Here is a 21,382-nt window from a genome sequence, read left to right as displayed (position 1 = left end):
CACAATTCGGAGTGGTATTACAAACTCTATTTCAATGACTTTTAGCATTGAGATGTTTCCATACAGTCCTCTGTCAATAAGCAGATATTGTAAGACATTTTATTATTTCAATAGTGGGAGTCTAATGCCATGCATTATGTGAATTATTTTAATGCATATGTGAATTCATTAAAATCTCGAACCCTTTATCCATTAACTGTTGTTACAGGCTCCGTTATTGGACACCAACTCAACGGTCTGAGGTTATTCTACACATCCCACTGGCACCATCCACTAGGACTTACATAGTAACAGTTTTGCATTTCACCACAGATAGAACAAATCCTGCTCCCCCATCTTTCCAGTCTTTCCTTCTGTTCCTTCTCCTATCCCCAAAACCTCTGTCGAGGGCCATCTGGAGTTTGGTCTTGCTGCTGAACCCCGTCCTGGCTGAAGATGGTGCCCTCAGCATCCATGGTGAAGATGAAATAGAGGTTGGCACCAAGCATGACCACGGTGGGCAAGAAGGACAGGCCAAAGCCAAAGCCCCGAACACTGCTGCCCATTGCAGCTGCCACCCAGTACGTCAGCCTGTTGGCACAGAGACGGCAGGTAGTCATGTCTGCCCTAACCCCTAAAACAACTCAGAGACCCTCGAGTTGATCATAAAAACTTACGACTAACAGGGCCCCCAACTGAAATCCCATTGCTTGACCTTTGTCATAAACACACAGCATGTGCATACTCATCCCCAGTCTCCCACCAGTGTTGTGTCTTTACCTGCCAAAAGCAAAGATGATGGTGAGCAGGGGCACCAGTTTGACCATGGCCTGGCTCAAGTATGGCGCCATGACGGCCAGCTGCAGGAAGTAGAGCAAGAAGAGGGTAACAGAGTCGTCCACATAGCGCCGGTGAATGCCCACCTCCCTGGCCTCCGACTTGTCCCCGCACAGCAGCTTCACCTCCCGCGACCGCATCCTGGAGACCCCCAGCACCAGCCAGCCTATGGAGACAACATACGGGGTTAGCTGGTAGTTCCACTGCACTGTTGCTTAACCCACCTGGCTGATTACACAGGAGATATCCGGGAAAAGGACCAATGAGTCACTCACCCAGTACGATGGGCACCACAGCAAAAACGGAGCAGCGCAGTGTGTAGACCAGCCTAAGAGGGGCGCTGTCCAGCAGTGGGGCATCAAAGGGCAGGAAGACATAACCTCCCCACACCAGGAGAGGGAATATCAGGGCTGCTGTGAACACAGACACGCCCACTTTGAGAGCATCCCTGTTCACACAGTCACAGCAGCCTGGAGGGCAGAACAGAGACTGTCAGTCTTCCTGACCTCCATGGAGTCATCAACGCTCTGAAAATAATTAAATGAAAGACAATGGAAACACGCCTATCGACTTCCTCTAATAAAGAAGGGAGGACAGATAAAGGATTGAAAGAGAGACACAGATGCTGAGTGAAGGCAGCCAAGCAAAGAGAAAGACATGGTGAGATTGAAGCACCAGAAGACAGATGGATTCAATGTTGTTTCATCTCTTTACATTGTGAGGACCTCCCCTCCACTGGCCCATCACGGTAGTAGCCATCGGGTAGTGTTCCCTCGAGAGCAAGGAAGGGGCTCGTCTCTGTGTCCACATCCCAAAATGCCTCTCGTCCTCTGGGAGACGTTGGAGCACTAAAGGAGCGTAGGATGGTGATGGATGGGTCGAACACCTTGGCAGCCTTCTCAGGCAAACAGTTAATATGATCTTCCACCTTTATCTCCACCTGGCCCTTCTCCTCGCTCTTCTTCAGCTCAGATTCCTGCAACTCTCTCTCCATCTCTCTCTGCTCTTCCCTTTTTCTTCCGTCATCTCCCAACCTCAGCTCTCTCTCGCTCTCAGTTCGACTCTCTCCTCCTTGAATGGTGGAGCACATGGAGTGCAAGCTCCTAGTTTCTTTCCCAGGGTCATCCTCTCCTTTTCCCTGAAGTACTTTCTTAGTTGAGGTCCCTCCGTTCTCCAGCATTTTCCCCACATCCCTGTCAGCTGACCATGGCAGAGTGGTTGGCTCAAATTTAGCAGAGCTGACCGTTTCTTGTTCCACCAGCTTCTCTCCCTCCGCCCCCCATGTTGGAGTTTGGGGTTCAGCAGCCACTCTGCTGGTTTTAGTGGTGCCCTCTTCCAGCAGACACAGGGTGGTCGGTAAGATCTCAGACATTGGTTGGTGAAGTTTTCACAGTCTCCAGACTTTGTCCTCTGTCTTTGTGAAATGGTAAGTAAATCTATGTGTGAGTGGTTTTACTTTTAAGTCAAGTCACATTGTATTTCTTTGTCACTTCTAACCTGTCCCACCAAACACACAGTAGACCACTTCTCAGCTCTACTGGTGTTTTATGTTAAACAGTTCTTCACCTGCAAAGAAAAAGTATATTTAGAGGTGCACATTTTTGTAGGCTATACATGTTATATAGTAAATCATAATTTGCCTCATATAATCCCCAGAGGACAGAGGATCGGACTATTTTCTCTCAATGCCAAAATGCAAACAGCCAGTGGTATGTGGCCAGTGGGAAATCTCAATCCAGTGATAACAAAATGTGGCAGACATGTATACATACATATGTCAACTGTTCATAAAGGCCAAAGAAAACCAGTTCAAATAGCATTTGTTCAATCTTCTGGGTATACTGAATAATGGGACATTTCATATACATGGATTCAGGCTCTGTCTGTCCATGTTTTGCACTATATTATTGATTATTATTATATTATTGCCTAAACAAATGGGGTGAATACTTCTGCAACCACTATATTTATGTTCTAGATTTGTTCATGAATTTGTTTAACATTGTAGAATTTTGACCTTATATAACATTTTGTGTAGATAAATAAACACTTTGCATTCCACTGTAAATATGCCATTTCCCAATTCTGCTGGTCAGGATATGACATCATGGCTACAGATTTTTCAGCACAGCCTTTGTTGATTCGGAACTTAGTTCATACAAAATATATGCTGAGTTCAAATTGTCATAAAATCTTGTCAGATATATTAATTGTTCATTCACAGATCTCAAATCGAAGGACCCAGCATACAATAATTCTGGCATTTGGAGGACAATGATTACTTGTTAAAACAACGGATGAGCTTCTAAAGATGCTGTAGGGTGAGCTGCTTTTGAAAAAAATACAAATAAATAGCAGTAGGCAGACTTATCAACCCACCATACCAGTTATTCACATTTTTTTATTAGGGCATCTGCCACTATTCTGAATTCCTTGACTATGCTGTTGTAGTATAGATACCGGAGTTGCCAAACCTGTTCTCAGGATCTGTAAACATTTGAGGTTTCCTGGTTCTCCACTGAGGTGGGCAACTCTATTAAGTTTAAAACCACCACATTGCTTTAACAAAGTAGACTTAATACTTCATTGTCTTGCAAGTACGTTCTCTGAAATATTAGATGTTGTTTGAGGGACTTGGAAGAATGGAAGTCTATTTCTGGGATGCTGAAATGGAAGGTTTTATTATATTCTCCTTTGCTATTGCTGTATTCTATTTATGAGATGTAGGCATATTTATGCCATTTAGAAAAAAACTGCATGTGTAAATTATAGTGGCAAAGGTAGTTGCACATTCACACATTCGACTACTTGGTTAAAACTGTTTTTGGTCAGCCAACCGCAGAGTGCCTAGTGCAGGACAAAGTTCTATCTACTTGCCGTAGAAAAGGACCACTTAGGGACCAGGGTAAAAGTGCAGTCCTCAGAGCCAGGGCTTTTTATGATACAGGTGGTAGCTTATTACTTGAAATAGATATTGCAAAATGTCAGATATTTATCCTATATCCTATCAGGATATTCAACATGACATTCTCTACATGACATGGTCAACTTTGATTTTTATCAAATTATCAACCATATATTTTTTTTTATAATATTTCAAAAATTCCTTTTGAAATAACTTTTTCAAATGTTGAGATATTCTTCCCAAATCTCATCAATATATTCTGCATGACACTATCTAAGAGGCTCAACTTTTTCACAAATAATCAAGCATACATTTTTTACTAATATTTCAAAAGATGTCATGGCTGTTGTGAGTTCTGGGGAGAAACCTATGGTAAATTATGACTCTCCTGAGCCCGTAGAATGGCTGTAGCAGTGACACAAGGTCTTAAAGATTGGAATTGGATATCTGAAAAGTTAAAAGTTAATTTTATTGGCTACGTTGAGGTTCTTAGAGATTGTCATGTAGAATACACTGATGCAATTTGAGATGAATATCACAAAATTTGAAAAAGTTATTTCAGTGGGACACTTTAAAATATTAACTAGAAATTCATACTTATTATTTCATGAAAAATCGAGGTGGAGTCTCTTAATGTCATGTGAAATATACTGATGTGATTTGATATAATTATAAAAAAAATTGGAAAAGCTATTTCAGTCAGAATCACTATATAATCATACTCATCATTTCATTAAAAAAAGATGTTGTTGCTCTTAGATAATGTCACGTGTCTCAACATTTGAAAAGCTATTTCAAAAGGAAACTTTAAAATATTAGTTAAAAATCTATGGTTGATCATTTCTGAAAAATCTAAGTTGAGGCTCTTAGAGGATATCATGTAGAAGATACTGATTGGATTTGGGATGAATATCTGACATTCTGAAAATTTCAATGGGAAACTTTGAGACATTAATAGAAAAATCAACAGTTAATTATTTGTGAAAAATCGAATTTGGTGCTCTTTGCCAAGTTCATGTAGAATATACTGATGCGATTTGAGATTAATACATCAACATTTGAAAAAGCTATTCCGAAGAGAAACTTTAAGACGTTAGCTCAAACTATATACTTGATCATGTGAAAAAAAGTTCTGTCCGTTAGAAAATTTTACATAGAATATATTGTAGTTATTCATGATTAATATCTCCACTTTTGAAATATCCATTACAAGTAATCATCAACCAACTGTATCATAAAAGCCATCGTTCTGAAGTCTGCTCTTTTAACCCGGTCCCTAAGTGGTCAGTTCGCCCATACGTATATATAGCTTTTTCGGGCAGTCGGTAGACCAAAGACAGTTTTATCCGAACTTGGTTGTAGGAGAATGTGTGAATATCTTTACTGCGGTGTCTAAATATATATATAAACACATCCGCTGAACTGAGCTATAGTTCAGAGTCGTCTATAGTTCCGCGCAGCCTAAGAACATAAAGGCCGAGTAGCCTACACCAAAGAAACACCGCGTGAAATATGAAAAACTATATAAGATGCACATAGTTTAACTACATGTCAGGTCTATACCCTTCAAGAAATGGCATAGACAACATTGCCTATAAAAACCGCAGCACAGACTACCTCACGGAAGTTTCTCATACCATCGCATGACAAAATGTTGGACTTTCAGACTAGAAAAATGCAGACTAGTTAAAGCTGTGAAATACAACTGAAAAGTTTTGAACTCACCCAACTTCAGCAATTACCAAATGACAAGTCTGTAAATGTGTATGGAATATGTGAAATCGGTTTTTGACTTTTGTTATTGTGCGTCTTTTTCTGATGTGTTAAAAAACAGGTGTGCCCAGGTAAATTATTAAAGGGGACGTTTCATCTTAAAGGTGTAAGCACCATGCTACGTATCACCAAGGCAGTGGGAAAACATGCAAACAATGTGCTTAGAGTCACATGACATTTAAATCTGAACATGTGGTTGAAGAAAGTAAGGAGCAGGTGCAGCCTAGCGTATGTCCTGTAGCCTAGCATCTTACAGTGTAAAACAGGTGTTTAACCAATGTTTTCTTAGATCTAATTCTATATGAAGTAATAGAGAAAACAGACATCAATTGGCTGTGCTCAAACCAGTGTGCATGCAAGCTCTTATGTTTCTGGAGCTTGAAAAAAGAATGAAGACCATCTGATTACAGCTTTTTTTTAATTTTCCTATGGTTTCCTAGGGGAGGGTTGCATATTTCATATTTCTTTCCTCCTTCGCCTTATTTGGTGAAATAGTTACCAAGAAAAATTCATGAAATGACTTTTGTCCTCCTGTCCAGTAATGATCTGTTCTATCATTATTTTCCCATTAGACAGCCCTGCAAGCGTTATACAGTCAAAATACTTTTGTTACTCAAGTGTTTTTCTGAGAAACATCGTGTACTCCATGGACTTCCGAAAAATCTATATTTAACAATTGACAACCAACTGACAACATTGCCTGTAAAGATTCTCAATGGTATACTCCTTGAATGATCTGTTATTGTCTCTTCAAAACCTAGAAGGTCAGAAGGTTTGGGTTTCGAGAAGGAGACTATTGAAGGGATAGAAACTTCGAAGAGTTTTTAATTATGATCCACCCAAGGTTTCGTAGACTGTTTTAAAAAATATATTTAACACAAAACGTGTAGGCTTCTGTTTATAGCTTTATTTGCAAATGACATGCAACACACTAAAGGGGGAATTTAGGAGATTATGTGAATTGAGTCAATGACATGACACTTAATTAGTGGAACCTGTTTCTTTATCAAAAGGTGAATTTTCCAAGCCAGAAAGGGAGTCATAAATAAGAAAGTTATAATTTTATGTTACGTTTGTGAGCAGGCCTTCCCCCAAAACACACACACAATATATACATTGTTTTTACTAAAAACTCGCCGAATTAAATGTTCACGCCGGACTTATTTTGGCCATCCCTGACATTGATCTGGTTTAAAATGTAAATGAATGCTTCACTCTGTTACGTAGGCTACTGTACTTCCAGTCCCCCTCTAGGCTTACGAAAGCGCATTGAAGACGATCAGTCCAACCAGTCCTACAACTCTCCAGTACGGAAACCGGGGCGGAAAAGGGGATAGACGGCAGCGATGCTCCCGGAAAACGGCACCTTCCATTATATCAATATTTCCAGGGTAATAACTGATTCAAGATTCTGTAGTTGGTAAAGATTTCCACCAGTTTCACACATATTGCGTGCAAACTGAACCACTGAAGAAGTTCAGGTTGTGAAAGGACCAAACTCACAGCAAAGCGGACCCACAATCTTACAGCAAAGCAGCTAGAAAGATTACGGTGACGTAAATTAATTTGGGTAAGTAGTCTATAACCACCTGACGTTTTCTCTAACGAAAGGTAACCCTTAAAATTGATCTACGTGTTTAATGGTAACAGTAGACCATTTTCCTAATGTCTGTTTATTTGTGTAGATCCTGTATTACACAAAACCCATGGACAACTGTTAGAATGTCACAATGTAGGCTTACACTTTCCTTTCGCGCAAGCTTGAATAAATGAATCTACGTTAACTCGTCACTCGCGGAGGACAAACCATCACCTAGCCTTTGGTGACAATCTCACCCATCCATTATTTGTTTGATATAAATAACCCTCACTACTCATTAATGCGGTGTCACTCAGTCAGTTTATTTTGCTCGTTGTCTTGTGGGACATAGCTGTGGTGATATCCTATCTGTTTCCTAATCTCTGAGCCGATACATGTTTTTCCATTTGGACCGTCAGTCCCTGACATTGGATGTACTTGGTTTAGAGGCTTTACTGTTACTGTATTGTACTGGTGGACTAGACTGGAACATGCACAGAAAATGCAGTCAGGTACATCCATGCAAATGCACTGGCACACCGAACAAGGTAATATCGCTATGAGGCTGTTTCATATTAGACAGACTGCTTCATTGCTTTACTGCTGTGGGGAATTGGTCCGATTGCAATGAGGAGCTTGAGAAAAATGGTACAATTATCTACCTAATTTTACACAGTAATAAAGAAGAGGGAGAAAGATTGTTCCAGGATTTGTGTCTTGTAAGGCCGATAGGCGAGTTTGTCCTTTCTAGGAGGGTGAGAGCACACCAGGAGTAAAACGGTGCATGAATAAATAGCCTACATGTAATGCGAATGAACAAGGAGTGAAATGACTGAAAGGTTATTTGTAAACTTAAACTTATCAACCTTTCAGGTGAAAAAAATAGCCTGGATACCTGTACGACAGTCTAAAAGAATTGGAAGTTGAATCAATTTTAACCATAGCGCTTAAAAACACCCAGATAATGAACACCAAAAAGTCAATTAACTGTTAAACTGTTAAAGGAGAGTGCGCCAGCTTGGAATTACCATGCATTCATTTGATGGTAGGGGAAAAAGAGCTGATATAGGTAGTAGAAGGGGTGAAAAGGGCAAAGGTACTTTGGGAGTAATAGCAGGTTTTACCCCTGGGGTAATTGGGAGCAAGCAAAACTCTGTATGAGTGGCGTGACCCTTCACAATATACAGTATCTCACAAAAGAGAGTACACCCCTCACATTTTTGTAAATATTTGATTATATATTTTCATGTGACAACACTGAAGAAATTACACTTTGCTAAAATGTGAAGTAGTGAGTGTACAGCTTGTATAACAGTGTACATTTGCTGTCCCCTCAAAATAACACTACACAGCCATTAATGTCTAAACCGCTGGCAACAAATGTGAGCACACCCCTAAGTGAAAATGTCCAAATTGGGCCCAAAGTGTCAATATTTTGTTTGGCCACCATTATTTTCCAGCACTGCCTTAACCCTCTTGTGCATGGAGTTCACCAGAGCTTCACACGTTGCCACTGGAGTCCTCTTCCACTCCTCCATGATGACATCACAGAGCTGGTGGATGTTAGAGACCTTGCGCTCCTCTACCTTCTGTTTGAGGATGCCCCACAGATGCTCAATAGGGTTTAGGTCTGGAGACATGCTTGGCCAGTCCATCACCTTTACCCTCAGCTTCTTTAGCAAGGCGGTGTTCGTCTTTGAGGTGTGTTTGGGGTCGTTATCATGTTGGAATACTGCACTGCGTCCCAGTCTCCGAAGGGAGGGGATCATGCTCTGCTTCAGTTTGTCACAGTACATGTTGGCATTCATGGTTCTCTCAATGAACTGTAGCTCCCTAGTGGTGGCAGCACTCATGCAGCCCCAGACCATGACACTCTCACCACCATGCCTTACCATGTAGGCAAGATACACTTGTCTTTGTACTCCTCACCTGGTTGCCGCCACACACGCTTGACACCATTTGAACCAAATACGTTTATCTTGGTCTCATCAGACCACAGGACATGGTTCCAGTAATCCATGTCCTTAGTCTGCTTGTCTTCAGCAAACTGTTTGCGGGCTTGCTTGTGCATCATCTTTAGAAGAGGCTTCCTTCTGGGACGACAGCCATGCAGACCAATTTGATGCAGTGTATGGTCTGAGCACTGACAGACTGACACCCCACCCCTTCAACCTCTGCAGCAATGCTGGCAGCACTCGTACGTCTATTTCCCAAAGAAAACCTCTGGATATGACGCTGAGCACGTGCACTCAACTCCTTTGGTTGACCATGGCGAGGCCTTTTCTGAGTGGAACCTGTCCTGTTAAACCGCTGTATGGTCTTGGTCACCATGCTGCAGTTCAGTTTCAGGGTCTTGGCAATCTTCGTATAGCCTAGGCCATCTTTATGTAGAGCAACAATTATTTTTTTCAGATCCTCAGGGAGTTCTTTGCCATGTTGAACTTCCAGTGACCAGTATGAGGGAGTGTGAGAGCGATAACACCAAAGTTAACACACCTGCTCCCCATTTACACCTGAGACCTTGTAACACTAACAAGTCACATGACACCAGGGAGGGAAAATGGCTAAATGGGCCCAATTTGGACATTTTCATTCAGGGTTGTACTCACTTTTGTTGCCAGCGGTTTAGACATTAATGGCTGTGTGTTGAGTTATTTTGAGGGGACAGCAAATGTACACTGTTATACAAGCTGTACACGAACTACTTTACATTGTAGCGAAGTGTCATTTCAGTGTTGTCACATGAGAATATATAATCAAATACTTTTGTGAGATACTGTATGTATGCGAGCACACATATCCGCACACAATAAAGACATCTCCCTGCGGGGACAAAAAAAATCCCATTCAAAATCCTAGCTTCTCTAGCCCACGCCCCACCTTTGGCCCTCACAAGTAAAACAAACACACACAAAGAAATTCACAAATTTCCTGCCATTTAATCTCTAAACTAACATAGACAGTAGACACAAATACCAACACAGGTTTACCTCATGCTGTTCCCTTCCCTTTGCTCAGACTCACACCCCTTATAGTTTCACACATCTACACACACCCCACACCCTGTTTTTGTACATCATATTCCTTTCTCAATTTGGAAACATTTGATACACACGGAAGGCATGTAGATACACACCCATAGACAACAAAAAAAGGTTTTCAGGTTGTACGGTGCCATGTAGCGATGAAAACTCACACACAAACATGATTGAAGCCCCATGCAACTAACCGCTCATACATGCACCGGACATATGGGGACACTCTCTGTTTCCTGTTTGTCACAGAAAGGTTTCCCACAGTGTTGCTGACAAGCTGACAGCACCGACCCTGTGGCTAGCTAGTGTCTGGAGGCAGTATGAACACATTGGGGCGTTGTTTACTGATAAATTGGGGATACGCCTGGGTTGAAGTAAATATTTAGCGATAGATACAAGGCTGTTTCTCTTCAGGATCAACAGGGAATGCTATGTCTTTGGTGGGTGGGTACACGTGTATATAGAACAATTTGTCTGTTTTTGTTGTTAAATCAACATGCCATGATGGCACATTTGTGACATAATAACATGTGCATAAACCATTCATAAACAACTTCCAAAAAACATCCTGCAACATACACACACACACACATGCTCACACACACACACACATGCTCACACTCACACACACATGCTCACACTCACACACACACACACACATGCTCACACACACACAAACACACAGCGCTAATAGCATGTCTGTTCTATGTAAGTCTTGGGGCCTTGTCAGGGAGATACCAGGGAGCTGTTGGTGTCTGCTTTTGTTCAAGTCATAAGAGTCATCAAGGCGTTTGGCTGTTTCATTGTGTGGGTCAGTGTGTGTGTGTGTGTGTGCTGTGATCATGTCTTGAATACAGTTTATCTATTGCTGTCATTCACAGTTCTTTCTACACACAGTTCTGTTTATTGTCCTGGCATTACTTCATGGATCTGCCAGGTTTCTGACTTGCTTCTGTCTTTGATTTGATGTAGTTCACCTTCCACAGATGTTCTGTCGTTCCTCATTCTTTCCACTATTGAATGCAGTAGCTCTGGGAAACATCCAGAAAAAGAGTGTTGGAGGAGAGAAGGAACAAAATCGTGTCCATGTCTCAGTTTAAGCTACAGAATGTGGAGGACTACTACGAAATTGGAGAAGTGCTTGGCAGGTGAGTTAAAAAGTGGAAGTGAATTTGAATGTATGTTTATTCTAATTAATTTGAACTGAACTACATGACATATCACTGGCGAATACACTAATCTTACTAGAAACGTGCCAAAAATATTTAGTCCACGTAAAATTCATACTTTGGAGTGGTTCTGCGTTGTGTACGCCAATGGACAACACACGCTTGCTGCGGTGACGTCCCTGTGTTCCCCCGCTCTAGTGGCCACTTTGGACAGGTGCGTGCGGTGCTGGAGCGTGCGTCAGGCGTCCGCTGGGCGGGAAAGTTCCTGAAGCTCCGTCGGAATGCCAGCAGCCGACTGGGCCTGGAGAGGCTGAGCGTGGAGAGGGAGGTGGAGATACTGCAGAGCCTGCAGCACCCCAACATCATGGCCCTCAGGGACGTGTTTGAGAGTCGAGCCGAGGTGGTCCTCATCGTGGAGCTGTGAGTCAAGTGCAGGAGGAAAGGGGGGAGGCAGGAGGACGTGAGGCGTCTGTCTGTTTTGTCTCCACCTCGTCCCACAGCAGGTGGCACGGAAAGTAACAGGGAGGACCATGGATCTGACTGTTTAATGGAAACACAATGAGAGGCACACTTGCTCCCGTCAACCCATCTAATCCCCCTATTATTACTGGCACTAATCTAATAGTCCAAGCCAGACAGACAGCTCAAAGCCTATTAATATAACTGAACAACAGCCTACACACACACACATACAAACACACACTCACGTCAATCAAACTGGCTGACATAGGTGTTGTAACATGGGTGTCGTACCCCAGGAGAGAGTAGTGTGGCCAACCTTTTGGTTGAGCAACGTTCATAGGAATTAACTGGACGTAACTTGGTCTAGTGATCGTATGAATACATGTGAAAGAGACATTCTGCTGACAAAGTTGTAAATCATTTTAATATCTGCTTTCATTCTACTGCAGTATCTGTGGTGGGGAGCTGTTTGATTTCATAGCAGAGAAAGAGAGCCTGTCTGAGGATGAAGCCATAGAGTTTCTGAAGCAGATACTCAAGGGAGTTGCCTTCATGCACAGTAAACACATCGCCCACTTTGACCTCAAGGTGAGGGACACAGAAACATGAATAGGGGCAGACATGAAGCAAATGTTACCCCATACCATGAATTCCTGGCTCTGTTGGCCCCTCACTAAATCCAGTTGGGCTGTTTTTCATTTCGTGCATCTGTTAAGATAGTATTTAGCATGGTGTGTTTTACATTCAGCCGGAGAACATCATGCTGGCTGACAAGACAGTGCCACACCCCCACATCAAGATGATTGACTTTGGACTGGCCCACCGCCTCACACCGGGGGAGGAGTACATGAGCCTGAGTGGGACCCCACAGTACATCGGTAAGTGGAATGTTCTACCGACTAAAGATCCTGAACCTTTAATTTAATAATCCTATTGTTCTTGGTCTTTTCAATTCTACAAAGCAACTTATTTAAGGTTTAAATAGTTTCTTAAATTTTTTTAATTTTCACTTTAACATTTCAGACTTGATCACTAAGGAAAGAATGCATGTGGTAGAGAAAGCAGACTTATGGTAGAGAAATATACATTCAATTCACAGGCAACAGCTCTGGTGGACATTCCTGCAGTCAGCACGCCAATTGCACGCTCCCTCAAAACAATCTGTGGCATTGTGTGTGTGATGGAACTGCACATTTTAGAGTGGCCTTTTATTGTGGCCAGATTAAGGCACACCTGTGCAATAATCATGCTGTCTAATCAGCATCTTGATATGCCACACCTGTGAGGTGGATGGATTATCTCGGCAAATGAGAAGTGCTCACTAACACAGATTTAGGCCGATTTGTGAACAATATTTTAGAGAAATAGGGCTTTTGTGGACATAGAGAAAGTCTTAGATTTCAGCTCATGATAAATGGGGGAGAAAACAAAAGTGTTGTGTTTTATAATTCTGTTCAGTGTAGTTAACAAACATTCCAGCTGTGTTTTTAGTTTATGGGATTTTCCGGGATTTTCCAATAAGATTAAAGCACGTAAATGGATCCTGCTGGTGTTTCACAACTGCTCACTATCTCCTTCCCACTTCAGTAAGAATGTAGCATAAGCATATGTATATGTGTCATGTCATGCAAGCAGTCTGTTTGTGATTTCGGTGTGTTTGTGTAGGCGTGAATGTTTCATGTGTGTGCGTACATGTCGTGTCTTCCTGTCTGTTTTTTATTTAGCCTGAACTACTAGACTGGTGGTTTCCATGGAGACAGTTTCCAAGAGTTGGTGTGGTTGTTGACAGGATGTGACATCAGAGCACTGTGGTGGGGCACAGGGGGTAGTGAGAGGGGATGTGCAACTATGTGAGAAGTTCCTACAGGCCTGACATACTCGAGAGACCCTGAGTCACCCACAGAACGATGACATCGGAAAGGACAGAAGGGTTGCGTGGGTTTCCGTGTACGGTTCATGGGTTCATCCACAGCTAAAACTGCAAATTTGGTCCGAAACGATTCACCACTAGTTTCCCATAGGCCTGTGTGTTACTGTAGTTAATGAGTGTTTGCAGTGGTCTGTTGGGGAGTGCCATAGTATTGTGCAACAGTGCTGTTGGCCTTGCTCAGTGTTTCCCCAACACAGAAACAGTGACAAAAGGAAGTTACAATCTTTCACACACTTTTTCTGGATGGTGCTGAATCGTGTTGTGTGTTTAATCCTCTCTCTTTCTCTCTCTCACCCCCTTTGTTTCTATCTCTCTGTCTTTCACCCACCTTTCTTCCTTTCTGTTTTGCTTCCAGCCCCTGAGGTGATTAACTATGAGCCCCTGAGTGAGGCAGCCGACATGTGGTAATCATTTCTACAATGTTATTCATGAGAAAAACAAAATGTTCCAGCTGCCTTATTTGTCAGGGTTAATAGTGGTCTGCACACAAAATAACGAATCACTCTGCTTTGTTACTCTCCAGGAGTATTGGTGTGATAACCTACATATTGTGAGTATCCAAAATGAACGAACAATTGTAACATTACATATTGCTCACACGTTGTAGCTATGCTCTAATACACCCCTTGTGTGCAGGTTGAGCGGCTTGTCCCCCTTTCAAGGAGAAAATGATGAGGAGACACTAAAGAACATTGTGGGGATGATATACGAGTTTGAAGACATCTATTTCAGCCAGACCAGTGCCATGGCCAAAGACTTTATTGAAAAATTGCTAATCAAAGATGCAGTGTAAACAAATGATCGATCATTCAGTTATTAGTATATTTGATGTGATCCTTGTCTAGATCCTATGTACACAACTAGGCCCAGACTGATGTGTTTCCCCTTACAGAGAGAGAATGACTGCAGAGGAATGTCTACTGCACCCGTGGATTAAGGTGAGAAAGGAGGGATTGATTGAAGTCAAATAAATACATAAACCCAACCAAAAAATAAATTGTGGTAAAGGTTTGACTGTCAGTATAAAAGTTTGGAAGATGATTTCTGTGAATCTGAAACTGCGTGGCACATTGGATGAAGCCTTAAGTGTTTATTGGTGTACCATGTTTCATATTCCCTTGTATATCAGCCTCTCACGCGCAAACAGGCAGCTAATAGAAGTCGATCATCAATCAACATGAAGAGCTTTAAGAAGTTCAATGCAAAGAGGAAATGGAAGGTGAATTCCAGTGGGAAATTTTAATAGTTCAAATGACTTTTCTCTTAAAATCGGTCTTTCGTGCAGTAGTCCTAAATTATTGATGAGAGGGGAACACCTACTGGTCCAGTCATGGTATTACATCACATTTGGATTGTTATTTTCAAAGTTCTGCTTTTTGTTGGACACTTTTTCTATGTACCTTTCTAAAATGTTTTCTTTCTCTCTGTGTAGATGTCCTATAATATGGTGTGGGCATGTAACAGACTCTTTCGTCTGCAGTTGCAGTGTAAAAACCGGTCCCTCGAGCAGCCAGAACTGGTAAGAAAACTGAGTATGGACTGGTCTAGACCACGAGACATGATGCTTTCTGGACTTTATTATTATCATCTGGACAATCAATAACACCATGTTATAATCTGAATCAAGAACCAAACAGGGAGAACTGTTTCAGATTAGTATTACTACAGGTGCTGGTCATATAATTAGAATATCAACAAAAAGTTGATTTATTTCAGTAATTCCATTCAAAAAGTGAAACTTGTATAATTTATAAATTCATTCCACACAGACTGATATATTTTGATTGTTTATTTCTTTTAATTTTGATGATTATAACTGACAACTAATGAAAACCCCAAATTCTGTATCTCAGAAAATTTGAATATTGTGAAAAGGTTCAATATTGAAGACACCTGGTGCCACACTCTAATCAGCTAATTAACCCAAAACACCTGCAAAGGCCTGTAAATGGTCTCTCAGTCTAGTTCTGTAGGCAACACAATCATGAGGAAGACTGCTGACTTGACAGCTGTCCAAAAGACGACCATTGACACCATGCACAAGGAGGGAAGACACAAAAGGTCATAGCTAAAGAGGCTGGCTGTTCACAGAGCTGTGTCCAAGCACATTAATAGAGAGGTGAAGGGAAGGAAAAGATGTGGTAGAAAAAGTGTACAAGTAATAGGGATAACCGCACCCTGGAGAGGATTGTGAAACAAAACCCATTAAAAAATGTGGGGGGGATTCACAAAGAGTGGACTGCAGCTGGAGTCAGTGCTTCAAGAACCACCACGCACAGACATATGCAAGACATGGGTTTCAGCTGTCGCATTCCTTGTGTCAAGCCACTCTTGAACAAGACACAGCGTCAGAAGCGTCTCGCTTGGGCTAAAGACAAAAAGGACTGGACTGCTGCTGAATTATGTTCTCTGATGAAAGTAAATTTTGCATTTCCTTTGGAAATCAAGGTCCCAGAGTCTGGAGGAAGAGAGGAGAGGCACAGAATCCACGTTGCTTGAAGTCCAGTGTAAAGTTTCCACAGTCAGTGATGGTTTGGGGTGCCATGTCATCTGCTGGTGTTGGTCCACTGTATTTTTTGAGGTCCAAGGTCAACGCAGCCGACTACCAGGAAGTTTTAGAGCACTTCATGCTTCCTGCTGCTGACCAACTTTATGGAGATGCAGATTTCATTTTCCAACAGGACTTGGCACCTGCACACAGTGCCAAAGCTACCAGTACCTGGTTTAAGGACCATGGCATCCCTGTTCTTAATTGGCCAGCAAACTCACCTGACCTTAACCCTATAGAAAATCTATGGGGTATTGTGAAGAGGAAGATGCGATATGCCAGACCCAACAATGCAGAAGAGCTGAAGACCACTATCAGAGCAACCTGGGCTCTCATAACACCTGAGCAGTGCCACAGACTGATCGACTCCATGCCACGCCGCATTGCTGCAATAATTCAGGCAAAATGAGCCCCAACTAAGTATTGAGTGCTGTACATGCACATACTTTTCATGTTCATACTTTTCAGTTGGCCAACATTTCTACAAATATTTTTTTTGTATTGGTCTTAAGTAATATTCTAATTTTCTGATATACTGAATTTGGGATTTTCATTAGTTGTCAGTTATAATCATCACAATTAAAAAAAATAAACATTTGAAATATATCAGTCTGTGTGGAATGAATGAATATAATATACAAGTTTCACTTTGTGAATGGAATTACTGAAATAAATCAACTTTTTGATGATATTCAAAGAGTTGAATACACCTGTATACACAGTACACAGTATACACAGCACCTGTATACACAGTACATCACTTTTTGTGTGTGTATATACAGTGGATATAAGAAGTCTACACACCCATGTTTAAATACCTATAACGTGAACAATTCAATTGAAAAACAAACTGAAATCTTTGAGGGGGAAAAATAAAAAAACTCAATAACCTGGTTGCATAAGTGTGCACACCCTTAAACTAATACTTTGTTGAAGCACCTTTTGATTTTATTACAGCACTCAGTCTTTTTGGGTAGGAGTTTATTAGCATGGCAAAAGTGCTCCAAATCTGTCAGATTGCGAGGACATCTCATGTGCACAGCCCTCTTCAGATCACCCCACAGATTCACTTGGATTCAAAACATTAATCTTCTTCTGGTGAAGGCATGCTTTTGTGGATTTGGATGTGTGCTTTGGGTCAATGTCGTGCTAAAAGGTGAACTTCATCTTCATCTTTCTCACGGACGCCTGAAGGTTTTGTGCCAAAATTGCCAGGTATTTGGAACTGTTCATAATTCCCTCCACCCTGATTAAGGCCCCGGTTCCAGCTGAAGAAAAACAGCCCCAAAGCATGATGCTGCCACCACCATGCTTCACTGTGGGTATGGTGTTATTTGGGTGATGTGCAGTGTTGTCTTTGCGCCAAACATACCTTTTGGAATTATGGCCAAAAAGTTCAACCTTGGTTTCATTAGACCATAACACATTTCCCCATGTGCTTTTGGGGGACTTAATGTTTGTTTTTGTGAACTTCACCCAGGCTTGGATGTTTTTCTTTGTAAGAAAAGGCTTCCGTCTTGCCACCCTACCCCATAGCCCATTCATATGAAGAATACGGGAGATTGTTGTCACATGTAGCACACAGCCAGTACTTGCCAGAAATTCCTGCAGTTCCTTTAATGTTGCTGTAGGCCTCTTTTGCTCTGAGATCCAACTAAGAAAATGTCAGGAAAATCCTACTAGAAAAGCTGAACTCTATTTGTGATTAATCAGAGTCACTCTAAATGGTGGCAGGTGTGTAATGACTTCTATTTAACATGAGTTTGAATGTGATTGGTTAATTCTGAACACAGCCACATCCCCAGTTATAAGAGGGTGTGCACACCAGGTTATTGTAAGGTTTTTATTTTACATTTTACCCCTCGAAGATTTCAGTTTTTTTTTCAATTGAATTGTTCACATTATAGGTCACATTAAAAGTGGAAAAAGTTCTGACATGATTTATCTTTGTCTCATTCTTTTATATCACAAAAACCTGGCATTTTAACGGGTGTGTAGACTTTTTATATCCACTGTAGGCCTGTGTGGTGGTTTCTGACTATATGGCAAAAAGGTCCTCAAACTGTGGTGAAATCAGATAACAGGCTGCTGTATCTTCTTACTGGCAAACTGGCCTACATTCAGTAGGAAACTGATCATATTCTTCAATGTTAAATTATTTTTATCTCTCACCATAATTAATGGAAGTAATTCAGATCTGGATGTTTTCCATTCTCGCATCTTAACCATTCCTAGTTTCTTTTTTATGTGCATTTGTGGTCGTTGTCCTACGGGGAGCCAGTATTAGGATTATTTAGGGTTATTTAGGTGGGTTTTTAAGAAATAAAATACAGTGCAACAGATTTAGACCACATTTAAAGATATATTTGGAAAATGCTTGTTTTCTTGTAAAAACACTATATAACATTAAAATAAATACAAATAACCATGAATACAAAATTAAAAAGAATGTATTGTGTTTTCCAAAAGGTAATTGATGTGGCTAGAATAAATGTCATTAAGGCATTTTAAGAAAAATCCAATTCAGAATGTTGAGACCAAACATTTTGTTTTGGTTGTTCAGTCTCAAGGTTTTTCTTGAGTACATATTGCTGTATTTAAATGTACTACACATGGGATTTGTCCCCATGTTTATTAAAAAGTAAATTATGAGAGTATTATGATTTTTGAGAGAGTGTGTTATAAACATTTTCTGCAATTACAATCAAGAAATTCTCAAAGTTCCCATGTGTAGAAAGGTATTTGTTGGTAATGTACAGTGAAGACCACATGTGTAGAAAGGTATGTGTTGGTAATGTATGTCTGAAGATCTTGGCATTCATTCACTTGTCAGAGGCAGTGTGAGAGCGACCAGGAGGACACTGATACCAAGCCTGCGTCTCTCATCCGCCGACGACTCAGCAGCAGTTCCTGAAGAAGACCACACGTGGGCACTAACAGGCCAAACAGCCTCTGTCCCACTATGGGAGAATGGAAACGCATCTAGTGAGTGATCAGCTGTGTGATGCACCTACTAATCATATAGTGAGTATGCCAGTGGCAGTATGGTTAAGGAACCTGGAATGTGCTGGTGCCAAAACCAGTGTTAGCCCAGTAGCCACAGAGTTGAAGCAGAGGCATTAATTATGGGAGCTAAGACAAAGGTCCTTATGAAGTCAGTGTGGTTCACTTCCCCCATTTTATATTATGTGAAATATATTTTTCTGTGCCATTTAAGTTTGACATTTTTTATCAGAAAATGCTTAATATTTTTGGGGTGTGCAAGTTTACGGGATACATTTTGTCCCACTTATAGCTAACCTCACTGAAATTATTATGCCTTTAATATTATGTGGTTATTTATATATTTTGTCTCTAATATTTCTGACCAATGACCAATGTCTGTCAAAGAACAAGAAACATTTTCAAATATGTTTCTAACATCTGCATTTTAAACAAGTAACATGAAAAATACATATAGTTTATGATCTGAATGTTTGATACACAATTACAGGAATGACATCATATACTGAATTATCCTAAACACAATTAGTCATATTTAGAAAAGAATGCCCTGAAACACAACTATTACCACTGTTGGATTGTCATTTTATAATTGAGGTTCTTGTTGGCAAATCAATACACTTTTAGATGCTGCCCACTTAACCCAGATGTTGATTTATCGCAGAAGGTTTTTGTTTTTTTAATTCTTAGGTAGCACCTACCCCTACATTTCCATGGATATTCTTAGTATGTTACTAAATGCATCTAGAGTATATTCTGATTTTGTTATTGGCAAGTGCTGTGAAAAATAGAAACATGACGACAAGCACATACAGTGAAATCATCTGTGTAACGTTAATAGACCCAGTCTTGTGAGATCAACTGCTGTGTGCTCATGTGTGGTTGGATCATCTCTTCATAGAAGAGGGATGTGTTTTTGTTGAGTGTAAAGATGTCAATTAGACTGGGAGTTTGATCTAATAATAGTAGTTGATTTAAAGTGTTTTCATAATGCATTGTTATTAATGGTGAGGTCCTGACAGAATCATTTGGCAATACACAGAAGGTGTAAATATATGTAACAAATTTAACTTCCCTAAAGGATTACGATAATAGGCTGAAATATTATTTTTTGTAATTGTATATCATAATTGAATGAACCTACTGTGATACAGTTACATCTGTGTACATTACGGAACTGAGTATTTAAAATGAAAGTGAACTGTTGTAATAGTGTGTAGAGCCGGATAAAGCCTTATCTCACATTCAAATGTAGATAATTTTTTTTGACCGACTCCCACGTGGCACATCGGTGTAATGCTCAGATTCGTAGCCCCCGGTTGAGCACCTCAGTGTAACTTCAAGCCTTGACTCTGCCACTGGCTGACGACAGGCTGAGAAGCCTAATGGCCGATGCTGATTGGCAAAGTTACACTTTTTTTAACTGGGAAATCTATTTATTTAGCCCTCTTTAAGCCTATTTGTTGTATTTCATAAACATTTCAGTGTTTACGATGGCCCAACTATGTTTTAGTTGTGAAATGTGAGATGAATAAAATAATTAAGAGACTTCGTTTTTAGTTTCAATTATTTTTACTGAGCACAAACATCTTAAAACAAATATACTGGATATGTTTTTATTTGTATGTTTCTTTTTTTTTTTTTTTATGACACAATGTAATAGCTACCTCAGCACAAGTACAGGGATATGAAGAGGGTTTTCCAAAATTAGAAATGTATGAGTATGTCCATCTGAGGTTAGAAGTTTGCTTTTTAATTGAATTCCCCAAGTCATGTGAATTGGGAGATGTTCTGAGCATGAGTTGTTTTGCATCTGAATGGACATCAATTTACTTTAATTCTAATCAATTCTTTATCCAGAGAAAGTACCAAATAGATAAGAGGTCAGTTACATTTAGGACAATGAACATTCTCCCAAAACAATTTTCATTTAATTATGGGTATTGGAACACTAAGATAATATTTAAGTGTCTCCCAGATTAAGGATGGAGAGGTCTCTGCGTTGTAGATTTCTGTTTCTGTGAGGAGCTGAAGATTATACCTCCACACTCATTCTGCCCAATGTCACAGTCTCTGAAACCTGGATGTCCTAAAGGCAGCCATTCTCACATTCTTATCAAAGGGTGGTACATTTGTGCCATTTTATTCTGGATTTGTATAAT

General features: G+C 40.7%; 2 protein-coding genes across 6 annotated transcripts; one reads left to right on the top strand and one right to left on the bottom strand.

Moving 5' to 3' along the window:
• Nucleotides 1-205: 205 nt before the first annotated feature.
• On the bottom strand, nt 206-5,593 carry tmem79b (transmembrane protein 79b). Its single transcript, XM_010885118.4, has 5 exons — nt 5,447-5,593; nt 1,531-2,382; nt 1,092-1,286; nt 760-982; nt 206-570 (listed from the first exon to the last, which is right to left on the bottom strand). Exons 2-5 carry the CDS (start codon nt 2,186-2,188, stop codon nt 366-368), a joined length of 1,281 nt encoding a protein of 426 aa, XP_010883420.2. The 5' UTR covers nt 2,189-2,382; nt 5,447-5,593; the 3' UTR covers nt 206-365.
• A 1,070-nt stretch (nt 5,594-6,663) lies between these two features.
• On the top strand, nt 6,664-20,769 carry LOC105019165 (death-associated protein kinase 2). 5 transcript variants are annotated; one of them, XM_010885122.4, is made up of 12 exons: nt 6,664-7,064; nt 11,138-11,256; nt 11,476-11,697; nt 12,189-12,327; nt 12,488-12,617; nt 14,025-14,073; nt 14,193-14,219; nt 14,306-14,458; nt 14,562-14,607; nt 14,799-14,888; nt 15,102-15,188; nt 19,051-20,769. In XM_010885122.4, exons 2-12 carry the CDS (start codon nt 11,195-11,197, stop codon nt 19,129-19,131), a joined length of 1,086 nt encoding a protein of 361 aa, XP_010883424.1. In that variant the 5' UTR covers nt 6,664-7,064; nt 11,138-11,194; the 3' UTR covers nt 19,132-20,769. The 5 variants fall into 5 exon arrangements, with proteins under 5 accessions (XP_010883424.1, XP_010883423.1, XP_010883421.1 ...); XM_010885121.4 differs by having other exon boundaries at nt 11,135-11,256; XM_010885119.4 differs by having other exon boundaries at nt 11,095-11,256.
• The last annotated feature ends 613 nt before the right edge of the window (nt 20,770-21,382 follow it).

Source organism: Esox lucius, chromosome 20, assembly GCF_011004845.1.
Source record: "Esox lucius isolate fEsoLuc1 chromosome 20, fEsoLuc1.pri, whole genome shotgun sequence".
In the NCBI taxonomy this organism is placed as follows: Eukaryota; Metazoa; Chordata; class Actinopteri; order Esociformes; family Esocidae; genus Esox; species Esox lucius.
The sequence above is the reverse complement of the archived record's forward strand: the minus strand, read 5'-3'. Positions and strand labels throughout refer to the sequence as shown.

What these genes read in the sequence shown, in the direction of transcription:
- tmem79b (XM_010885118.4), bottom strand. Translation starts at nt 2,188, where the DNA reads ATGTCTGAGATCTTACCGACCACCCTGTGTCTGCTGGAAGAGGGCACC. An exon ending in TGTGGTGCCCATCGTACTGG is followed by an intron (nt 983 to 1,091) that starts GTGAGTGACTCA and finishes TTGTCTCCATAG; the next exon opens with GCTGGCTGGTGCTGGGGGTC. An exon ending in ATCATCTTTGCTTTTGGCAG is followed by an intron (nt 571 to 759) that starts GTAAAGACACAA and finishes CTGTGCCAACAG; the next exon opens with GCTGACGTACTGGGTGGCAG.
- LOC105019165 (XM_010885122.4), top strand. Translation starts at nt 11,195, where the DNA reads ATGTCTCAGTTTAAGCTACAGAATGTGGAGGACTACTACGAAATTGGA. An exon ending in AGTGAGGCAGCCGACATGTG is followed by an intron (nt 14,074 to 14,192) that starts GTAATCATTTCT and finishes GTTACTCTCCAG; the next exon opens with GAGTATTGGTGTGATAACCT. An exon ending in TACTGCACCCGTGGATTAAG is followed by an intron (nt 14,608 to 14,798) that starts GTGAGAAAGGAG and finishes CTTGTATATCAG; the next exon opens with CCTCTCACGCGCAAACAGGC.